Source organism: Mastigoproctus giganteus, chromosome 2, assembly GCF_048544385.1.
Source record: "Mastigoproctus giganteus isolate SK-2022 chromosome 2, ASM4854438v1, whole genome shotgun sequence".
NCBI lineage: Eukaryota > Metazoa > Arthropoda > Arachnida > Uropygi > Thelyphonidae > Mastigoproctus > Mastigoproctus giganteus.
The window spans coordinates 179,465,807-179,483,243 of record NC_143576.1 but is presented as its reverse complement, the minus strand read 5'-3'; the positions used below and the strand labels follow the sequence as shown (position 1 = coordinate 179,483,243).

At 36.5% G+C, this 17,437-nt stretch overlaps 1 protein-coding gene across 2 annotated transcripts in view; it reads left to right on the top strand.

Moving 5' to 3' along the window:
• Window positions 1–11,245, top strand: part of LOC150089792 (uncharacterized) — a 44,673-nt gene extending 33,428 nt beyond the window's left edge. For both annotated transcript variants that reach the window (XM_090368818.1, XM_090368817.1), the window contains exons 4-6: window positions 2,850–2,978; window positions 4,471–4,569; window positions 11,186–11,245. In XM_090368818.1, coding sequence (XP_090224944.1) covers window positions 2,850–2,978; window positions 4,471–4,569; window positions 11,186–11,236 — 279 coding nt within the window. In that variant the 3' untranslated portion in view covers window positions 11,237–11,245. The remainder of the gene's footprint in view (window positions 1–2,849; window positions 2,979–4,470; window positions 4,570–11,185) is intronic.
• The last annotated feature ends 6,192 nt before the right edge of the window (window positions 11,246–17,437 follow it).

Below are 17,437 nucleotides of genomic sequence, written 5' to 3'. Positions count from 1 at the left end.
GTGACCAGGCTGCCCATTGTACTCTGGCTGGCCTCTGCCAGGGTTGCCTGAGCTTCGTGACGGAGCCCCAAAAAAAAAAAATAAATAAAATAATAATAAAAAAAATAAAATAACAGATTAAAAAAATTAAAAAATAGTAAATAAATAAATAAATAATAATAAACATAATAAAATAAAATAAGTAAATAAAGTAATCGATTTAAAATAAATAATAAATAATAAAATAAAATAAATAAATAAAATAATAGATTAAAAAAGAGAGAGAGAGAGAGAGAGAGAGAGAGAGAGAGAGAGAGAGAGAGGGCATAGAATAAGAGAGGATTAGATAGGGAATGAATGTGGGTGTTGACAGAGGAGAATAAATTCACCCTAATTTAGGCGAAGTATAGGAAAGAGTGTGGGTTTAAAAGTCACAGGGGACAGGTGTCCCTGTGTAATTGCCAATGGCATAGTGTCTGTAGATCCCGCACTGAGGTCAGTGCCAGCAATCCCGCACCTAGTTCGGTGCAAGCATTATATCCTACCCATTTGGGGTTTGCGATTAGGTTAATTAATGATTCATCTCTAATAGAGTCTCTCCACTCGCTCTCTCATAGCCGTACTGTTTCTGCTGCATGCCTCTTCTACAGATACTTCCATGGGCACTGTTCTTCTGAATTGGCTTCTATAATTCCCGCTCTCTCTTTCAAAACAGTCCGAACACGTACCGCCACCAGCCAACATCCATTTACTGTCCAACTTCAAACCCACAGAACCAACTTTTCATCTTCCTCATTTATTCATTCAACTGCCGTTTTCTGGAACAACCTTCCTTTATACGTATTTCCTGGTTATGGTTACAATCTACAGAAGTTCAAGTCCAATGTCAACAAATATCTTCTTTCGTCTTCTCAACCTCCAACCCAAGCACGGTACTAAGTACTATAGGTTCTAATACCTCTCGTGTTTGGGGTTTACATAAAAAAAAAAAAAAAAAAAACATGACTTTCACCCCATTCCGATCCTTAATTAATTGATAAAATCATAACATTTATTTGACAGTAGCTACATGAATTTTAAAAAAGCTAGGGAACAAACAACAAAAAGGAATGCTTTTTAAAATACAAATAAATATATAACTAACTGCTCGTGATAAATAATTAAGGTGGAGCTGTGACCTGTACCATTAGTTGTAGTTTGAAACGAGGGAAATTTGATTGCAACAACCAACATGGCCCCTTCGTTACTTAGTTCTTGGCGCATTGGCTTATGGGATCATAATGCACCTCCCAATGTTTTTGCAGTATTGTAATCCAAGCCCGAGGCGGGATTCGAACCCGCAACGTTTGGGTTGTAGGGCAGCACTTTACTCACCCGACTAGCCCGGTCGGCGCCTCTTCTTCATAATAAATGAAGATAAAGTTTCGAAACACGCACTTCATGAATGTACTGTTTATGCCCTGTTGAGAAACATCCTTTGAAAGGTAAAAAATCTGCTACAGAATTACAGTTATTTTTCACACCCACACACAGATGTTAACAACTAAAACCACAAAATTAGAGAGAGAGAGAGAGAGAACCGGATAGGTCGAACTGTCCACTTTTGTTTTAGTCGTAATGAGATTTCATAATGTCACAGAGAATTTCTTTCGTAATAAGAACAATTTTGTCCTTTTTCTCTGATTTCGGTGTGGATTGAGATTGAAATTATATGCGAGCAGGAAGCATGCAAAGTTTGCACGCGAGAGCAGTCGACAGAATGTAAGTTCATTTTTCCCAGGGTTTTTTGAAATTTTAAATTTCCAAAGTTTGACAAATCAGACTAATATCTTTAAACAGTCAAGTTTATCTTCTTTAGCAGTTAATTTTTAAAGTTTTATTCTGTCAACGCTTCTTATGCTTAAAAAAAACAAGAAAAAAAAATTACAATAGTATAGTTTTATCGAATACGTATATACAGGTTAAATGGAATTAAATTCGTTGTGTGAATTCGATTGCGCCCATTGGCCCGTCTCAATGTACCGTGTGAGTGTTGTTCATTTAGAATTAAACTACAGACAATAAGTGATTTAATTCTGACTTTTAAATCAGGGCAGCGAAATACAAAAGTCTGTCTAAGTAAAATTTCAACGGTGGTGAATTCTTATGTCTTTGAACTTAACAGCCAAAAAACAGGAAGTTAAATTTGGAAACAAACACATCACTATCTGATGCTCTTAAAAAAAAAAAAAAAGCATCTGATTGGCCTGTTTAAATTTTTCTAAATTTCTATCTGTCCGCGTGATTCCTAAATATAAGAGCAGAGGGCCGGTTGTGGTGGTGGCCTGACATGCACAAATCATACCCAAGATTAAATTGTAAACCAACAAATAAGTACGATTTCTGAAGCCATTTAATTCCAAAAGAAGGGACATTTTATCATTTTCACATGTATGTATGTAGGGTGTTAATGCAATGTGGTTATAAGGTGGAAATTATCGGTTTGATATTCGCCGCCTAATATTTTCTCCACGTGTACACTCCTTGGAAGGGGAATAGGTTTATGTGGTTCCGAAATGGACCTTTTTCAAAAAAATTTAAGAAAAAAATATATCATTGTAAATTTAAAATAAACCAATTCCCAATACTACTGCTAGCTTTCCTTATTCGAGGTAGTGTAACACTTGGCTACTTGATAATTTGTTGTGAAAGATGAGCACAATAAGAGATACAGATGAATTGATGCCCTTCAAACTACCGTCGTTGTTTTTCTTTTTAAATTGTCTATGGTGAATGTCCAGTGATATTATATAAATATTATATTATATATAATAACATATGCAAAAAATAATAACATAATATTGATATAGTTTTACCTTTTATTCTTAAAGATAATAGACATGTATTTGGATTGTTTGAAAGCTGTCGGAGAAGATTACTGCCAGGGCTACAAAGATGTTGTCAAATTCATCTGCAGAGATGTTTGGATAGACTCTGACTGCAACCATAACGCTACTGAGGTAAACTTACACATGTTTCTGAGCTTTATTATAAATGTCTTAAAAAAATTCTGACGCAAATATTTTTAAAGATAATTCAGCGAGGAGTGGAGCCCTTGAAACGGTACATTGCATAACCTTTTATTAGCAAGTTGTAAGGTTAAATAGTAATTAAAAGTCAATATGAATACTGAATTTTTTAAACAGTAATAATGTAAATCGTAATTAAAATTTCTAGCTACGCTATAGTTGACGGAGGCCGAGTGGTGTACCTAGAATGTTTGGATCCCTGCATAAAGAGCCCCAAACGCCTTACTTTTATTTTCATTAAAGTGAAGCGCCATATTTTATTCTTATTTATATGAAGTAAAGAGAGAGAGGCAGAAAGCGTCACAGAAATGCTATTTCAAGACATCCAGAAAATAATAGTTTACAGGGAGCAGAGTGGTAGAGGAATGTGGACTCTCATTTCACTACGTAGTGGATTTAGTTGGGTTTACTAGGAAGAATTTTGGTGGAAAGCAACGCACACTTATTAACACTCAGTGGACAGCTTATTTGGTACACCACTCTCTCTTGCGAGGTCGGATTGAATTAATTTCCATATAATGAAAGCCACTAGGCTTCAGTGGATCGCCTTAATATCATGTGTTATTCTAACCCCGGTTCGTCGGCATGATGAAAAATTGGGGACTGCAACGTAGACGCACTTCGTGTAGCACGGTGGTTACGATCGCTGCTCCTTCCACACAATGTGTTGTAAAGGCCTGGGTCCGATTACCTTCAATTGTGTAGGAAGTTGTTTGAGCTTTTTCATAATATAGTTGATGTATTCGATCGGCGGCGAAAGTTCCACGGATTCCAATTGAAGTAAAAGAAATAAAAGGAACTCAGAATGTGCGCAATTTATAGACAGATGGTCGGGTATGCGAAACTACATTTCGTCCATTCCCCGTCAGTACAAAAAAATAAATACTTCGTCTTAATGTTGTTAATATCTATAAAATAATTCAAATGAATTACCTAGTAAGAATTTCACTGTTTCCATGTGAAACATTAAGAGGATTCATCGTTTTTCCATGGAAGTCATTTGATTCTCTTTCACTGCGTCCTTCAGGTAATCGACGATCCCAATTGCTCATTATTTTTGCTTACCTGATCATCAATACTCACGCATATACACACGCCTACACTGTCACGTCCTTCCCTTTTTAATTACATCGGCTGTTGTTGGTTTTTGAGACTCAAAAGAATGCTTGTCAAGCAATTAGAAATTTTGTACATTGGCATCCAACACTTAAATCTGTTCGAAACTCCTCTTGTTTGTGATATGTCTGCATCCCGCTGACTTTGAAACCTGTTTCCTGTATTGTACACCTGTCGATTGTTCGGTTCCCTACTTTGGATAGGTTTTCTGAATTCTTTTGGTGGGACCGTATATGAGTATTAACTACTAAACTGAAATAACAATAAAAATTACTTTATAATTATTTAAAATAATTTATTTGTATAGATTCAGAAACAATGGGCGAACTGTGTCATTAAAGAATTCGAAAATGCTACTGGTTTAGTTCCGACTTCAAAATTAGAAAAGTACATCAAAGCAAGTGCGGTAAGTTGGATTTCCTTCGGACATCAAAACGAAATAATTTTCACAGTTACGCCTTTTATTATGTATACGTACTCTATATATATATTAAGTGCAATAGCTTCATTAATACACAGCCATTTCTGAATAAACAGAATATTTATAAGGCGGCATCGTTTAAGTTATATCTCATATTGTGAATACCTTCACAACGAGTTGCCATGACATTGCACTACTTCGAATAAGTAACGCTTCACCTAAGTAGAAGACTAATGTTACTTATTCTCAGATAGGTTCCACCACCCAGACGGCACCGTTTTAAAATATGGTATGGGATAAAGTTCTCGGTTATCCTCATACTATTCTATTAGATTTATAAAAGAGATAAAGTTGTAGGAACGTGATTGTAGGAGAGGTAGAGGAAGGAAATGCCGTAGAATGAAGAAAGGGACAGTTGCTCCTTCGACCCACACTCAAAGCTCATATATTCCTCGAATAGGCAACGCTTCCGCAGTAGAGAAGATTGTTATCTATTTGAGGAAACTCAGTGGCTATCAGGCCCCTCAGACTGTACCGTTTTTGAAAATAGTATTTAATGAAGACATCAGCTATCCTCAATATCCCTATTAGACTGAGCAAAGAAAAGAGGTAGGAAAGTGACAGTAACAGAGGGAGAGGAAAAGATGCCGTAGAACAGTGGTTTCCAAACTTTATGTTACTACGCCCTCTTTAAAAAAAAATCTAATTTTGGCGCCTCCCCGCTTTATTGCATAAAATAATAGAGACATTTTTACTTTCACATTTTTAAATGGTGAAAAATGTATTAATACAAAAAATGAAAAATAACGTAATTGACAGAATAATAACAAGGTTTTACTATATATATATATATATATATATATATATATTCATTTTTAAATTTAATGAGATGGATGTGCTTGTTTATTAGCACAAAGTTTATCGAATCTAGGTGTGATTGAGGAGAGTGCAACTCGTAGCTCTTTTTCTACAACTAAACGGGCTCGATATTTGGATTTCATTGCAGCCAATGCAGCAAATCCCGTTTCGCATAAATATGATGTTACGACTGACAGCAATACTTGCGTTGCTTTGCTTGACAAAGTATTATATTCTTCACTTCGATGCAACCAAAATTGAACTAGGGTTTCACACTGAAATTTTTGTTTCAATGAAGTATCGCATTATAATTCTGTCAATTTTTCCTTTTCAATAGTTGTCAATCCAAATTCATCATCTTGTTCATCGACAAATGGATTCTGTATCCACGCGAACTTTGTAAAATCAAGATATTCGAAATAATGTGAAAAGTGCATTAGCAAACCATCCAAGTGTTCAATAAATAGATTTTTGTTTACTTCAATATTAACTCTGGCGCAGAAATCATTTAAAAGTGGAAATATGTCGAACTTATTTTTTTATAAATTTGATTTCCATAGTTCCAATTTTTTTTATGAATGCTTTCACTTTGTCTTTTTGAATCAGTGAATGCATCTGTGGTCCTTGCATTGATTTATTCAAAACACTCAATTTTCCAAAAATTCAAATAGTCAAGTTTAACAATAAAGTTATCATTGCTAAATAAATTTGCCTCTTCATTATTATTTTCATCAAGAAAAATTGCAATCTCTTCTTTCAGTTCTAACACTCTTTGAATCACTTTTGCACGAGATAGCCAGCGCACTTCACAATAGTATAGAAGTGAGGTATAATTAGGTTCCATATCTTCACACAGCTTTGCAAACACCCTAGCTTTTAAAGGATTTTTTTTTTATGTAGTTTATAACTTTGGTAAAAATGTTGTTAAGTTCCTCGCTCATATTTTTTGACACAAGAGCTGCTATGTGAAGCATGCAGTACGTCCAGATAACTTCGGGTGCTTTCCTTTTAACTACTGCTTGAAGACCTGCCTTGTGTCCTGACATTGACTGTGCTCTGTCAGTACAGAGTCCAATGCAGTTATTCCACTTTATGTCTTTCTCATCAAAAAAAGTGTCAATTATATTAAAAATTTCATTGGATGCGGCCTTTCCAGGAATGGGATTGCAAAATAATATATCTTCTATTATATTAGTTTCTGCAACATATCGAACATATGCAATTAAATGAGCATCTTTAGCTACCTCAGTTGCCTCATCTACTTGTATGGCGAATTTCGAAGTACGCAGTCGAGAAACTAACTGATCGCAAAGATCTCCAGATATATCATCGATTCTTCTGTCAACTGTATTATCAGCAAGCGGTATTTGTCGCAATTGTTTCGCATATGATTCGCCGAATATTATTTTAACCATGACAAGAGCTGCTAGCAAAACTAGAGTTTCTCCTATTTTGTGTGTTTTTTTACATTTCGCGATTCTGTAAGAAAGTGGGTACAACGCTAGCAATACATTTGATGGAATAGAAACTATTTTTTGGACGTTTGCTTTAGTTCATTAAACTCATCTACTTTTCTTTGAAAAAATTGTATGGGCTTACCAGCGTATTCAGAATGCCTAGTTTTAAGGTGCCGTTTTAATTTGCCTGGTCTCATACTATCTACAGCCAAAACTTTCGTACAAAACAATCACATTGGTTTTTCCAAGCCATCTATAATAACACTTGTGAATCCTAATGATAAATAGGATGAATCGTATTTTCTTGTCTTGGGAGTTGGACCTCTTTGTTCCCTGTTGCTTGTATTCCCACTACTTTTACTTGTATCAGCATCAGTATCTTCATTATTAGTGGATTTTCTCTTGTAACCAGCCAAAAATTTATCCATTCGTCTAAAAATATTAGGATTAAATTTATTTTCTTAAAAAATACAACTTCTAACTTACTAACGACAATTATCAGTAAGTAATCAAGCCAAAAACAATAAAAAACACAATCTAACACCGCTGAAACCATATTTTCAAGCATGCAGCTAAGGCTATACTAAGCAATCTACCTATATATGTCATACATAGTATGCAGTAAATTATATATATGACGTTACATCATATCAATCATCAATCCATTTCAGCAAAATATATATTTTTTCCAAATAAATGTTTATATCGAAGTTAGAGTGAGATAGGTGGAGGTAAATGCTTTAAAAAAATAGATTATAAAATTTAATGTTATGTTATGAAAGTTTATTTATATGTATATATTTTTTATTTATATATGTTATGTTATGAAAATTACATTTTGTTAAACTTTTCGCGCCTCCTTTTGTAGTAGTCCACGCCTCCCTAGGGAGATGCGCCTCCCAGTTTGGAAATCACCATTGACGGTTAAAGCACATTCGGACTACCCTATGGGGTGCCCATGCAACGGCTGCCTTAGTAAAGTATAATATGGGGAGGTTTATTGAATTGTCAGGAAAGGAACACACTGGTCCAATAGTAGAAATAATAACACTCTTTTATAAAATGGCAATATAACATTTAAAAGAGTTATCTGCAGGGGGTTTGTACTTGGGAAACAAGCTCAAGATTTCAGAAATATATTGGAAGTTATCCGATATGAATGTACCGCCAGCACCGTTGCCACGCAGCTGGCTGAGACTGGACACGACTCAGATGTTGAGTAACCAACATCACCATATAGGTTATGAGGCAGGGAGAATAATACACGGACCCTTGCCAGTAGAGAGGAATAAAGCCAAATTTCGGGGGCATTTGAATGTTTATACTGTAAGGCGTGTGAAACAGTGGAACATGCATTATTTTCTTGTCCGATTATTCGGCGCATCTGGCTCAGTGTGTATAAAACAATGGGAATACCGCGTTTGACCAGTGAACAAGTACTATTTTTACAGTTTCCAGCCCCGATTTCTAGAGCGACCCGCATCCCGATATACCTCTTAAATGAAGGTAAATATCAGTCTTGGAAAATCAGGAAAAGAAAAGAAGAAGGCTCTGCAGCGGTGATGTGAAAATGCGCCCTTCGAATGATGCATGCTGCAATAAGAAGATTTTTGGTACTTCAGTAACTACAACTTGGAAATCAAAGATTTTTACAATTATGGTGTTTCCCCACACGTTTATGTCAGCCAATATATGACAACATATATGTGCAGCTTAGATGGTAATGATCAGTCTAGGTTAGGAGAGTGTATTTACCAACCAGATTAGCTTAGTTATTAGATGAAAGGGACCAAGTCAGCTGTAGGAATTTAGTCTCTTTCCTGTGTTTACGGTGACTGAGCTTTGAAAGCTGCAGGTAGTAAAAGGAGTTTGGAAGAGGGGGACGACACTAGAACCCATGTATGGCAAGCCAACTCCAGGCGGCCGCCAACCTGATGGTCACATATACTGGGCCTTCCTCGGAGTGTGTCAGTGGGAGAGTGAGCATCCCAATTGAATTGAGGTATATAGATATGTGTGGACAAGCGTGACTGTCCCTTTCCGCTCATTACAGTTTATTTGTTACAGTTATTATGAATTTTGCAGTTATTATGTATTTTGCATTATTAATTATGTATTATGTATTATGAATTTTGCAGTTATTACGAACATTGCAGTTATTATGAATCAGAACATTCCCGACCACAGAAGCCTATGTAGATAGGCAGACATACAGGGAGGCTCTACGTGCGTGGAATACATTGCGAGAATAGGTTCAAATGCCTTTAAACGTGGCGTGATAGCCGGCATCATACGTGCCGATATGAGTATTTCAGAAACTGTAACCCTGAAGAGGTTTCGACGTAAGACTATTCTTTGGGGGGTAGCGAGATTGGTCCAATAACCAAATATTATCCAGCCAACGGCGAACCAGTTTTCGGAAATATCTCGTTGATTCGAAAGAATATATGATGCTGACAGGCTTGTGCAGGGCAAAAGAAATAATACCGTCAGTCAAATAGCAACCCATTACAATATAAGTAACCAAAGAGGCATTTCAGAATGCAGAACTCGTCATACCTTGTCACAGATGAGAGTATCGTAGCTTTGACGGAACTAGGTTTCACGTTTGTCAAAAATCAGAAATTAGTAAAACAAATAAAAATATATAAGATGGTTTACAGTGGCTTTAAGAATAGCAACGTTGGACAGTGGAGAATTTGGAAAATGTTGCCTGATCTGACGATTCATAGTTTCTAGTTTTTCACGCTGATGAGAGGAGCAGAACACCTGTAAAACAGACAAGTACCATTAAATAAAAGGTCGAAATTGAAAGGGAAGGTAACTGAACTTAATAGTTCCACGAATTCAGACAAGTCGAAGTCCCCGTCAAGAGCCAACAAAGAAAACAGTAGTGTCAGGCCTGTTACCCTATGCAACTCATAGGACCACGTAGCTGTCAATGAGAATGAAATTCCGTGTGAGGCGCTAACCAGCAACAATGAGGCTATGTATTGCGCCGCACGATCATGTCAGAAAACTCTCGGAAAGCTTGAGTTTCCGAAAATAGCCTACGAACGCAGGTCAAATGTCACTGAACGGTGTAAGAGAGTTAGGCACTCTGTAGAGTATGAGAAAGACAGTTCTACATAAATTTCATACTAATGAAGCATCAGAAAGAAACCCCTCCACCCAACCGGGCATTCCCAACGAACAGGCTCTTGTGCAGGATGACATCGATTCGGATAAAGAGTCATGTGAAAGAATAAATATGGGCGAGTCTCAGCTTCTCTCTCTACAGAACAAGGAACGGGAATGAAGCCAGCTAGTCAGAAATGCTACCTCGAAACTCCTGATGTTAGGGAAGAGCTGCAAACTGTCCCAACCATCCTCCCTCTCGCGTAAACCATTCATCCCACACAGGGAAGTTCCTACCGGGATCCTCCTGCTCACAACTTTAGTAGGTCTTAAGGGCACAGTCTTGAAGATAGGGTGAAACGATGAAAAAGAATCTGGCAAAATTTCTGAGCGATAATTATCGACTCAATATTCAGAACGCGAAAATTAGAGATGAGCTACTTCTGCTCAGAAAACAAATTAAGGATCTGATATTTCTGGTCACGGACTTAGTTAAACTAACAGAGCTCTCTAAAATGGGTGATGCCTCGGTCGTTACCAAAATCCTATCGTCACAGGAACTTGTTAATTTATACAAATATAAAGCTGATGCGGAGAGAATCGCACAGGTGGAGCCTCATGCCTCACAGCTTGACAACAGATCAGGTCTAACGTACCCACCAACAAACCTATAGAGAACCAGCAAAATCACAATGACCAGATGCCACCCAAACGGGCACCTCGGTGGTTCCCCTCCCGCACACGCATTCACAGGGAGACCAATTTCCCAGTCCCCCATTTAACAACTACCCCTTAGACAGAACTTGGACAAGCCTTCGGCTGTTACTACAGATAACCTAACTCAGTCCTCTCCTCCCCTTCCAAGCGAGCAGTACATTAACTCCGGATTGACCCCTAGGGACCCACAAAATCTTATGCACAAATCGTTCAGACGGCAGTTGCTAGCACAAATGTGGACAGGTCTACCAGATGCACCGTGCCAAATCCAGGCGGAACGGACGCCCTTAATTCAACCACTAAGCGTACTCACCTTTATACCAGTGGAGCAAATTTGGATGCCACAGGTTATCTGGAAATTATTTCTGACCGGATGCATGATCATCCTGTCATAATTTTACTATATTATTTGTTGTAACTTCAAATTTTGATCTTTTTTTTTTATTTTACAGGAATGCGGAATTGATCTCACTCCTCTTCAGTGTGCATTAGAACGGCCTTAAACATTTTACATTTCTTATCTGACTAATAGGTATTGATCAGAAAAAAAGGCCTTCGAATTTTATTAATATTATGTATAATATATGATGTATAAATTCTTTTATTGTCAAATAATATATCTTTAATGATGTAATGAAAATTGGATAAATAAATATATATATTTTTGTTTTAACATTTCTTATTTGTGCGAGTGTTCGTTTGGTTTTGGATATTCTTTTGAATAAATTATTAGACGCATCTTCAAACACATCTTCAAACTTTTCATTCAAACGGGATGTAGAAAAGTTTGAAGACGCATCTTCAAACTTTTCTACATCCCGCAAAGAGAAAATATGCAATGGTTTAACATGGGAGAAGTTTCTCGGGTGTGATGATTCAAAGCAGCTCGAGTAATCCGTGAACATTATAGTAGTTTCGATATGCCACATTATTAATTTGGAGAGAGCTAAAAGTTTATCCCCTCAGAGACTGGAAAATTCTCAAAATCCTCTGATTAGGCAATCTTAGATGTCAGATGTGGGACATAGAATTTACCTCGCTGAAATTTCTCGGTTTCCATCCCTTACAATATGAAAATTATCCCGCAACAAATACTTCTGCAGACAGCAGGTATAGATTAGAGTGAAATGGAGTATCAAAGCAACAACAAAAAACACCATAAACTTGAGTATTACAATATGAGTAGCCGATGTGAATAAATACATAGAGGAGAATAAGAGAACCGCCCACCAGAACAAGTTATTTTATGGGTTCTTACGGCAAAGGCACTGTTTCAGCTCTGTTATGTCATTTATGTACGTTTAAATTTAAATTTTGATAAAATGTTTAATGTGCACGATATTGCCTTAAGATGCTACTGCGAAACTGCAGACGGCAAGATAAAACTAAATGAGCTCAATTCTTCTAGCTAACTAGAAGTGCTACAAGGATTCTTTTATTGAAAGTATGTAGTGGAGATTTAAGTTAAATTAAGAAGAATGACTTCGAAATGCATAAGAGATCACTATTTTGCTCACAGAACCTTGTACTTATGCAGTCATTCTAAACAGGCAACAGTCACGCTACTGTTGGACACCCCACTTCAGGATCGAGAAAACACTGAATGACCACAAACAAAGGAATGTGATTTTTCTTGATGTAAAAAGGTTTTCTGACGGCAGAGTATGGGTGTGGGGATTACGTACATTAAGCACTAGAACAGTGGTTTTCGATCTTTTTTTTAATAATGACACACGTAAATAATTTATTTTATTTTTATGGCACCCCTACTCCATTTTCTGCCTGTTAGATCGGATTCTATCTATATATATATATATATATATACACTGGTTGCAGAGAAACTCTACCGACAATGTTGAACAGGTGATAGATGGTACCAAAAGAAACATTTTTTGTCAAATAAACATTGGTCGTAAATAAGTCGTTATAGCAGCAAAAGGCTATTAAAGTGTTGCAAAAATCACTGCACTTGCTGCGAAAATCCGTGGTATAAGTTCCTCCACTATCATCTGGCGTTTCATACACAAGAGTCTTCATGTATACCCAAAAGAAAAATTCCAAACAAGTCAGACCAGGCTACAGGTCCACCTCGACCAATCCATCTCTCTGGAAAGGTTGAAAGTAAGTGTGTGCGTACAAGTTTGTCTTCATGTGTTGGTGCGCCATCATGTTGGAACCACATTTGTGCTTGTTTAATAAGAGAAACATCCTCCAATAACTCTGGAAATGTTTGCTCTAGAAAACGCAGAGTCGTCCATCTCATCGTGCAGGTAACATGTATTGTCCAACTAAAACTTTTTCCACAATTGCAGCCAATACTTTGACACTAAATTTTTGTTGGTAGCCATGCTCAAAAATTGCATGGGGATTATTCATTACCCAAACATGACTGTTGCGGTTGTCTGAACAATCCCTCTTGGGTAAAACATGTCTCATCAGTATAAAGCACATTATTGACAAAATCAGGCTGCAAGATGGTTTCCTGTGGAGAATTCGACATGGTGGACAAAGTCAGCAGGTTCTAGTGTATGCACTTTCTGGCATCGGAAAAGATATAGTCCTGCTTCGTGCACCACATCCCACACCAAACGATGCTGCACACCCAATTGGTGTGCAATGGCTCTTCTGCTGGTAAAAGGAGTATTAGTGAAGATCTGCAAAACCTGTTCCTCAAACCGGGGTGTCCTAGCAGTGCGTCGACCTCCAGTATCATGCATATTCCAACCTTCTGGGAACCGTTCTTGATAAATTCTGCGACATTCTGTTCTGTTTCCATTTGCTGCGCGGTATATTAAATGGATATCCGCCATTTCTGCAACAGTGAATCGCTCGCAGTCTCTACCCGTACTGATCATAATATGACATTACACGTTCATGAAATTAGTGGCAGATACGCACCACTCCAAGGACCTGTCAACGCATGCAGCACTGTGTTATGGATTGTTTTTTTTCTCTTTTTGTGGGCAACAGCAAATGATTTGTATACATTAACGACATTAAAGTACTGAATGTGTTCTTCTGATTTTTACAACCCTTTAATTACAATCCTGCTGCTATAATGACTCATTTACGGGCTAAGTTTATTTGACAAAAAATGTTTCGTTTGTTATGCTCTATCACCTGTTTTCAAGTTTGTCGGTAGGGTTTATCTGCACACTGTGTATATATATATATATATTGTATAGGGGTACTAAATAAACATCAATAATCACAAATTAAAAAGATAGCGTACACATATTTATAATGAAATAAACATATAAATTAAAAAAAAAAAGGTTAAGTAACTTAAACCCAAATTACGTGTCCCACCTGGGAGGTTGTTGTGGCACCTCGATTGATAACCACTGCACTAGAACAACTGGGGCTATAAGGCGTAGAATATACTGTATTACCTCTGCAACTGCAGGCATTCTTCAGTAGTTTTGCTGTTTATAAAAAACATGCAACCTTCCCCTGCGGTCGGCTAACTCAGTCATGGGGAAATCCCATAAACATTCCCCATGTTACTGACAGGATTCAAACTCAGGATTTCCCTCCCTCCCGGTGTGGGAGGACGGAGGCTTTACCTACCGTGCTATCCTCGAGGGCTTCTTATGATGGAGTCTTCAACCTGGTCTCCTAATTATCATTGAAGTAAAAGCAGCCCTTCTGCAAAGCTACTTTAAAGTGTAAAATAATAATCATACTTATATTTATTGAACATTATGACATAATCTTTTCTGGGATGATTCTGCCCTTATAGCAAAGCATTCGATGGGATTCAAAGGCACTAATTTTTAAATAGTAAAGCAGAAGGACAAATTTTGTTCATTTTAATACAACGTTCATTTAAATGCAAATTAATTCAAATATTGTGGACTAATGAATGTCAGGTTTTACAATATTGAAACCAAACGCACGAGGATTAACAGGAAATGCAGCTTGTGTGATTGCAAATAAAACAAAAAAAAAAAGTATTCAAAAGCATGTTAAACATCCTTGCATTTACATAAAGCTTACTGATAATATTTTTCCATCATATTTAGCCATGCAGCCGGGAATGGTTTATCCAAGTTCTAAACACTGCGAATTTAAACTCGATATTTCATGAATACATTCGAAACCACTAGGGAAAGAATGTTAATTAACTTACACAGACTGACCATTTCATCAGTCTGTGTAATTCATAGCATTCATAGCTCCAAATCGTCAGAGTGCCTAAATTATCTTTCATGTTATTTTCAATGGAAATCAACTTATTCCAAAATACATAATCACTATATTGCGCGAGGATATTATCGTTTTCTGTTCTTTTATTTTGCACTGGAAAAGAAAGGTGTGATCTTATGCCTGTCCATACGTTCGCGAACGAACAAGTGGTGTCACTGCTGTCTTAAGCGCCTGACATCAACTGATTTTTTTTTTTTATGTCTGTGGTCATCTGTTTTCAAGTCAGGCACAGAGTAGGAAATTACGTAATTTACCTATAAGTTATAAATCACGAATTCCTGAAGAGTCGCTCAGATTATAGAACAAGCCTAAAACGTAATTTTCAGTTCTTTTTCTGTAGAATAAATTAATTGTTTTTATAATATTTGGGAGTAGTATATACATCTTTATCCTAAAATTTGTTAATACATTATGTTTTATAATTAAACCGATTCCCTTTCATATATTTATAAAATTAGTGGATTGCTTAATGGAAAATTTTCGCTGAAGAAAACTTAAAATTGTTCTTTTAAATCGTTGATGGCATTGTTAAAGAAAACCTTAAATTATTCTGGTATAACGCTACAAAAAAATAGCAGTCCTGAAAGAGAAGTATGACGCTGTTTTTTTGTATTGCGATGCAATCAACCAAACGATACCATCGACCTGACGCCAGCAATGGAAGGAATTTGTCACCCTTTTCAGGAACTGCCTGGATATGAGCAACTTTCCAAGCAGAAGGAAAAACACCTTTGGAATAAGAAAGTGAAAAAAGGCGGCAAAGAATAAGAGGAAATTCAGGAGCGAAGGTTTTGAGAACAAGTAGTACCATTTGGACCTGAAGCTTTCTTAGCGTCAAGATTCTTCAAAATCCTTCTGACATCCTTTTGACGGAAGACCACAGGAGGCATTCAATGGGGTGTACGGGGAATGGTGGGAGGCGTTTAACCAACCAAGATAAAATTTTCTTATTAGGAATTTTAATTTGAAGCTAGAATAACTTCTCCTGAGCCTGAAATCAACACTAGCCAACATGCTGTTTATTATATTCATTGTGTGCCTGTTTCCAAATCTATTTTGAAACCATGAGTAAGGCAAAACAATTGCTTTTGGGTTGCTTAAATTATATAAGAAATTCCTTTGCAGATTCAACTCTTCAAAAATAGTGTTAAGATTTTTCAAGATTACATTTAATTTCAGTGTTTGAAATGGATATAGTATTTTGTGTTTCAACAAAAATTGCCTTCTATTATTCACGTCATTCCAAAAGCTTATCCTCATTTTAATTAAGTTATGTATTATTATCCTTATTTCATTTATATTTGCTCGTGTCCATACATTTACAAAATAATTGAGTTTGGATTCCACTAATGCATAATATAAGATAAGTTTTGTTCGAAGATTTAACTTATTCTTAATGTAGTAAAAAAGTCCACTTAAAATCTCATTTTTTTTGTAGAAATTTGTTATATGCATTGCCCAACTTAGACTGTAGTGAATCCATAACGCAAGGTAACAATGATCTGAAACTTTTTACCAACCTTTGATATTCGCTATTCTGGGAATTCTGATCATGAGGGCAATCATGTTTGTGCAATTTAATAGAAGAATGACAATCCAAGGTTTGTTGAGGAGGTCTAATTACCAAAAATTTTGTTTTTTCAAAGCTGAGTGCTAATTTATTATCATGCAACCAAGTTTGCAAATGTATTACATCCTGCTGTAAATCTGCCATTTTTGTCAGGTTCTTTCCAATTGTATATAAGATTATATCATCTGCATAAATTTTTATAAAGGAGTTCTTTATTACTTGGAATATTTCATTTATAAAGTTGTTGAACACGATTGGCCCTGCATGAGTGTTCTGAGGTACTTCTCTCTTTACGTTATATGATTTTCCCTTTGCATTTTCTACTTCAACTGATATTTTTCTTTTGGTTAAATAAGATGCTAAGAGTTGATTGATTCTTCTCCTAATACCATATTTCTGTAATTTCTGTTGAAATATTGGGATATCAATTAAGTCATATGCTTTGGACAAATCTATAAATAAAATCATTATGAAGTTATTGTTGTTTAAATGTAAATTAAAATAATCTACTAAATTCTCTAGTAATGTCCGTGTGCTTTTACCCTTCTGATATGAGAATAGAGAGTTGTTTAGCAGTCCATATTGCTGTAAGTATTTGCTAATATGAGAAAAAATTTAATAATCTATTATCGACCACCAAGGACCACCCTGGGTACTTAGTAGCAATACTCGTCACGAGGTGGAACCCCCAATCAGGGAGAAATAATATAAGAGCAATAATAATAATAGGGCGCGGTGGCCCAGTGGTTACCACACTGAACTACCATCCTGATGTACCCTGGTTCGAGTCCCGCCTTGGCGGATGGGAACGCGGCTCCATCTCGCTGGGAGACCGCTATAATAATAGTAACCCGTAGCCTAGTGGTCAGTAGCAAGAGTGCCTATCAGGCGTTCTTTGAGTGGACCGGGGTTCAAGCCCGTGACT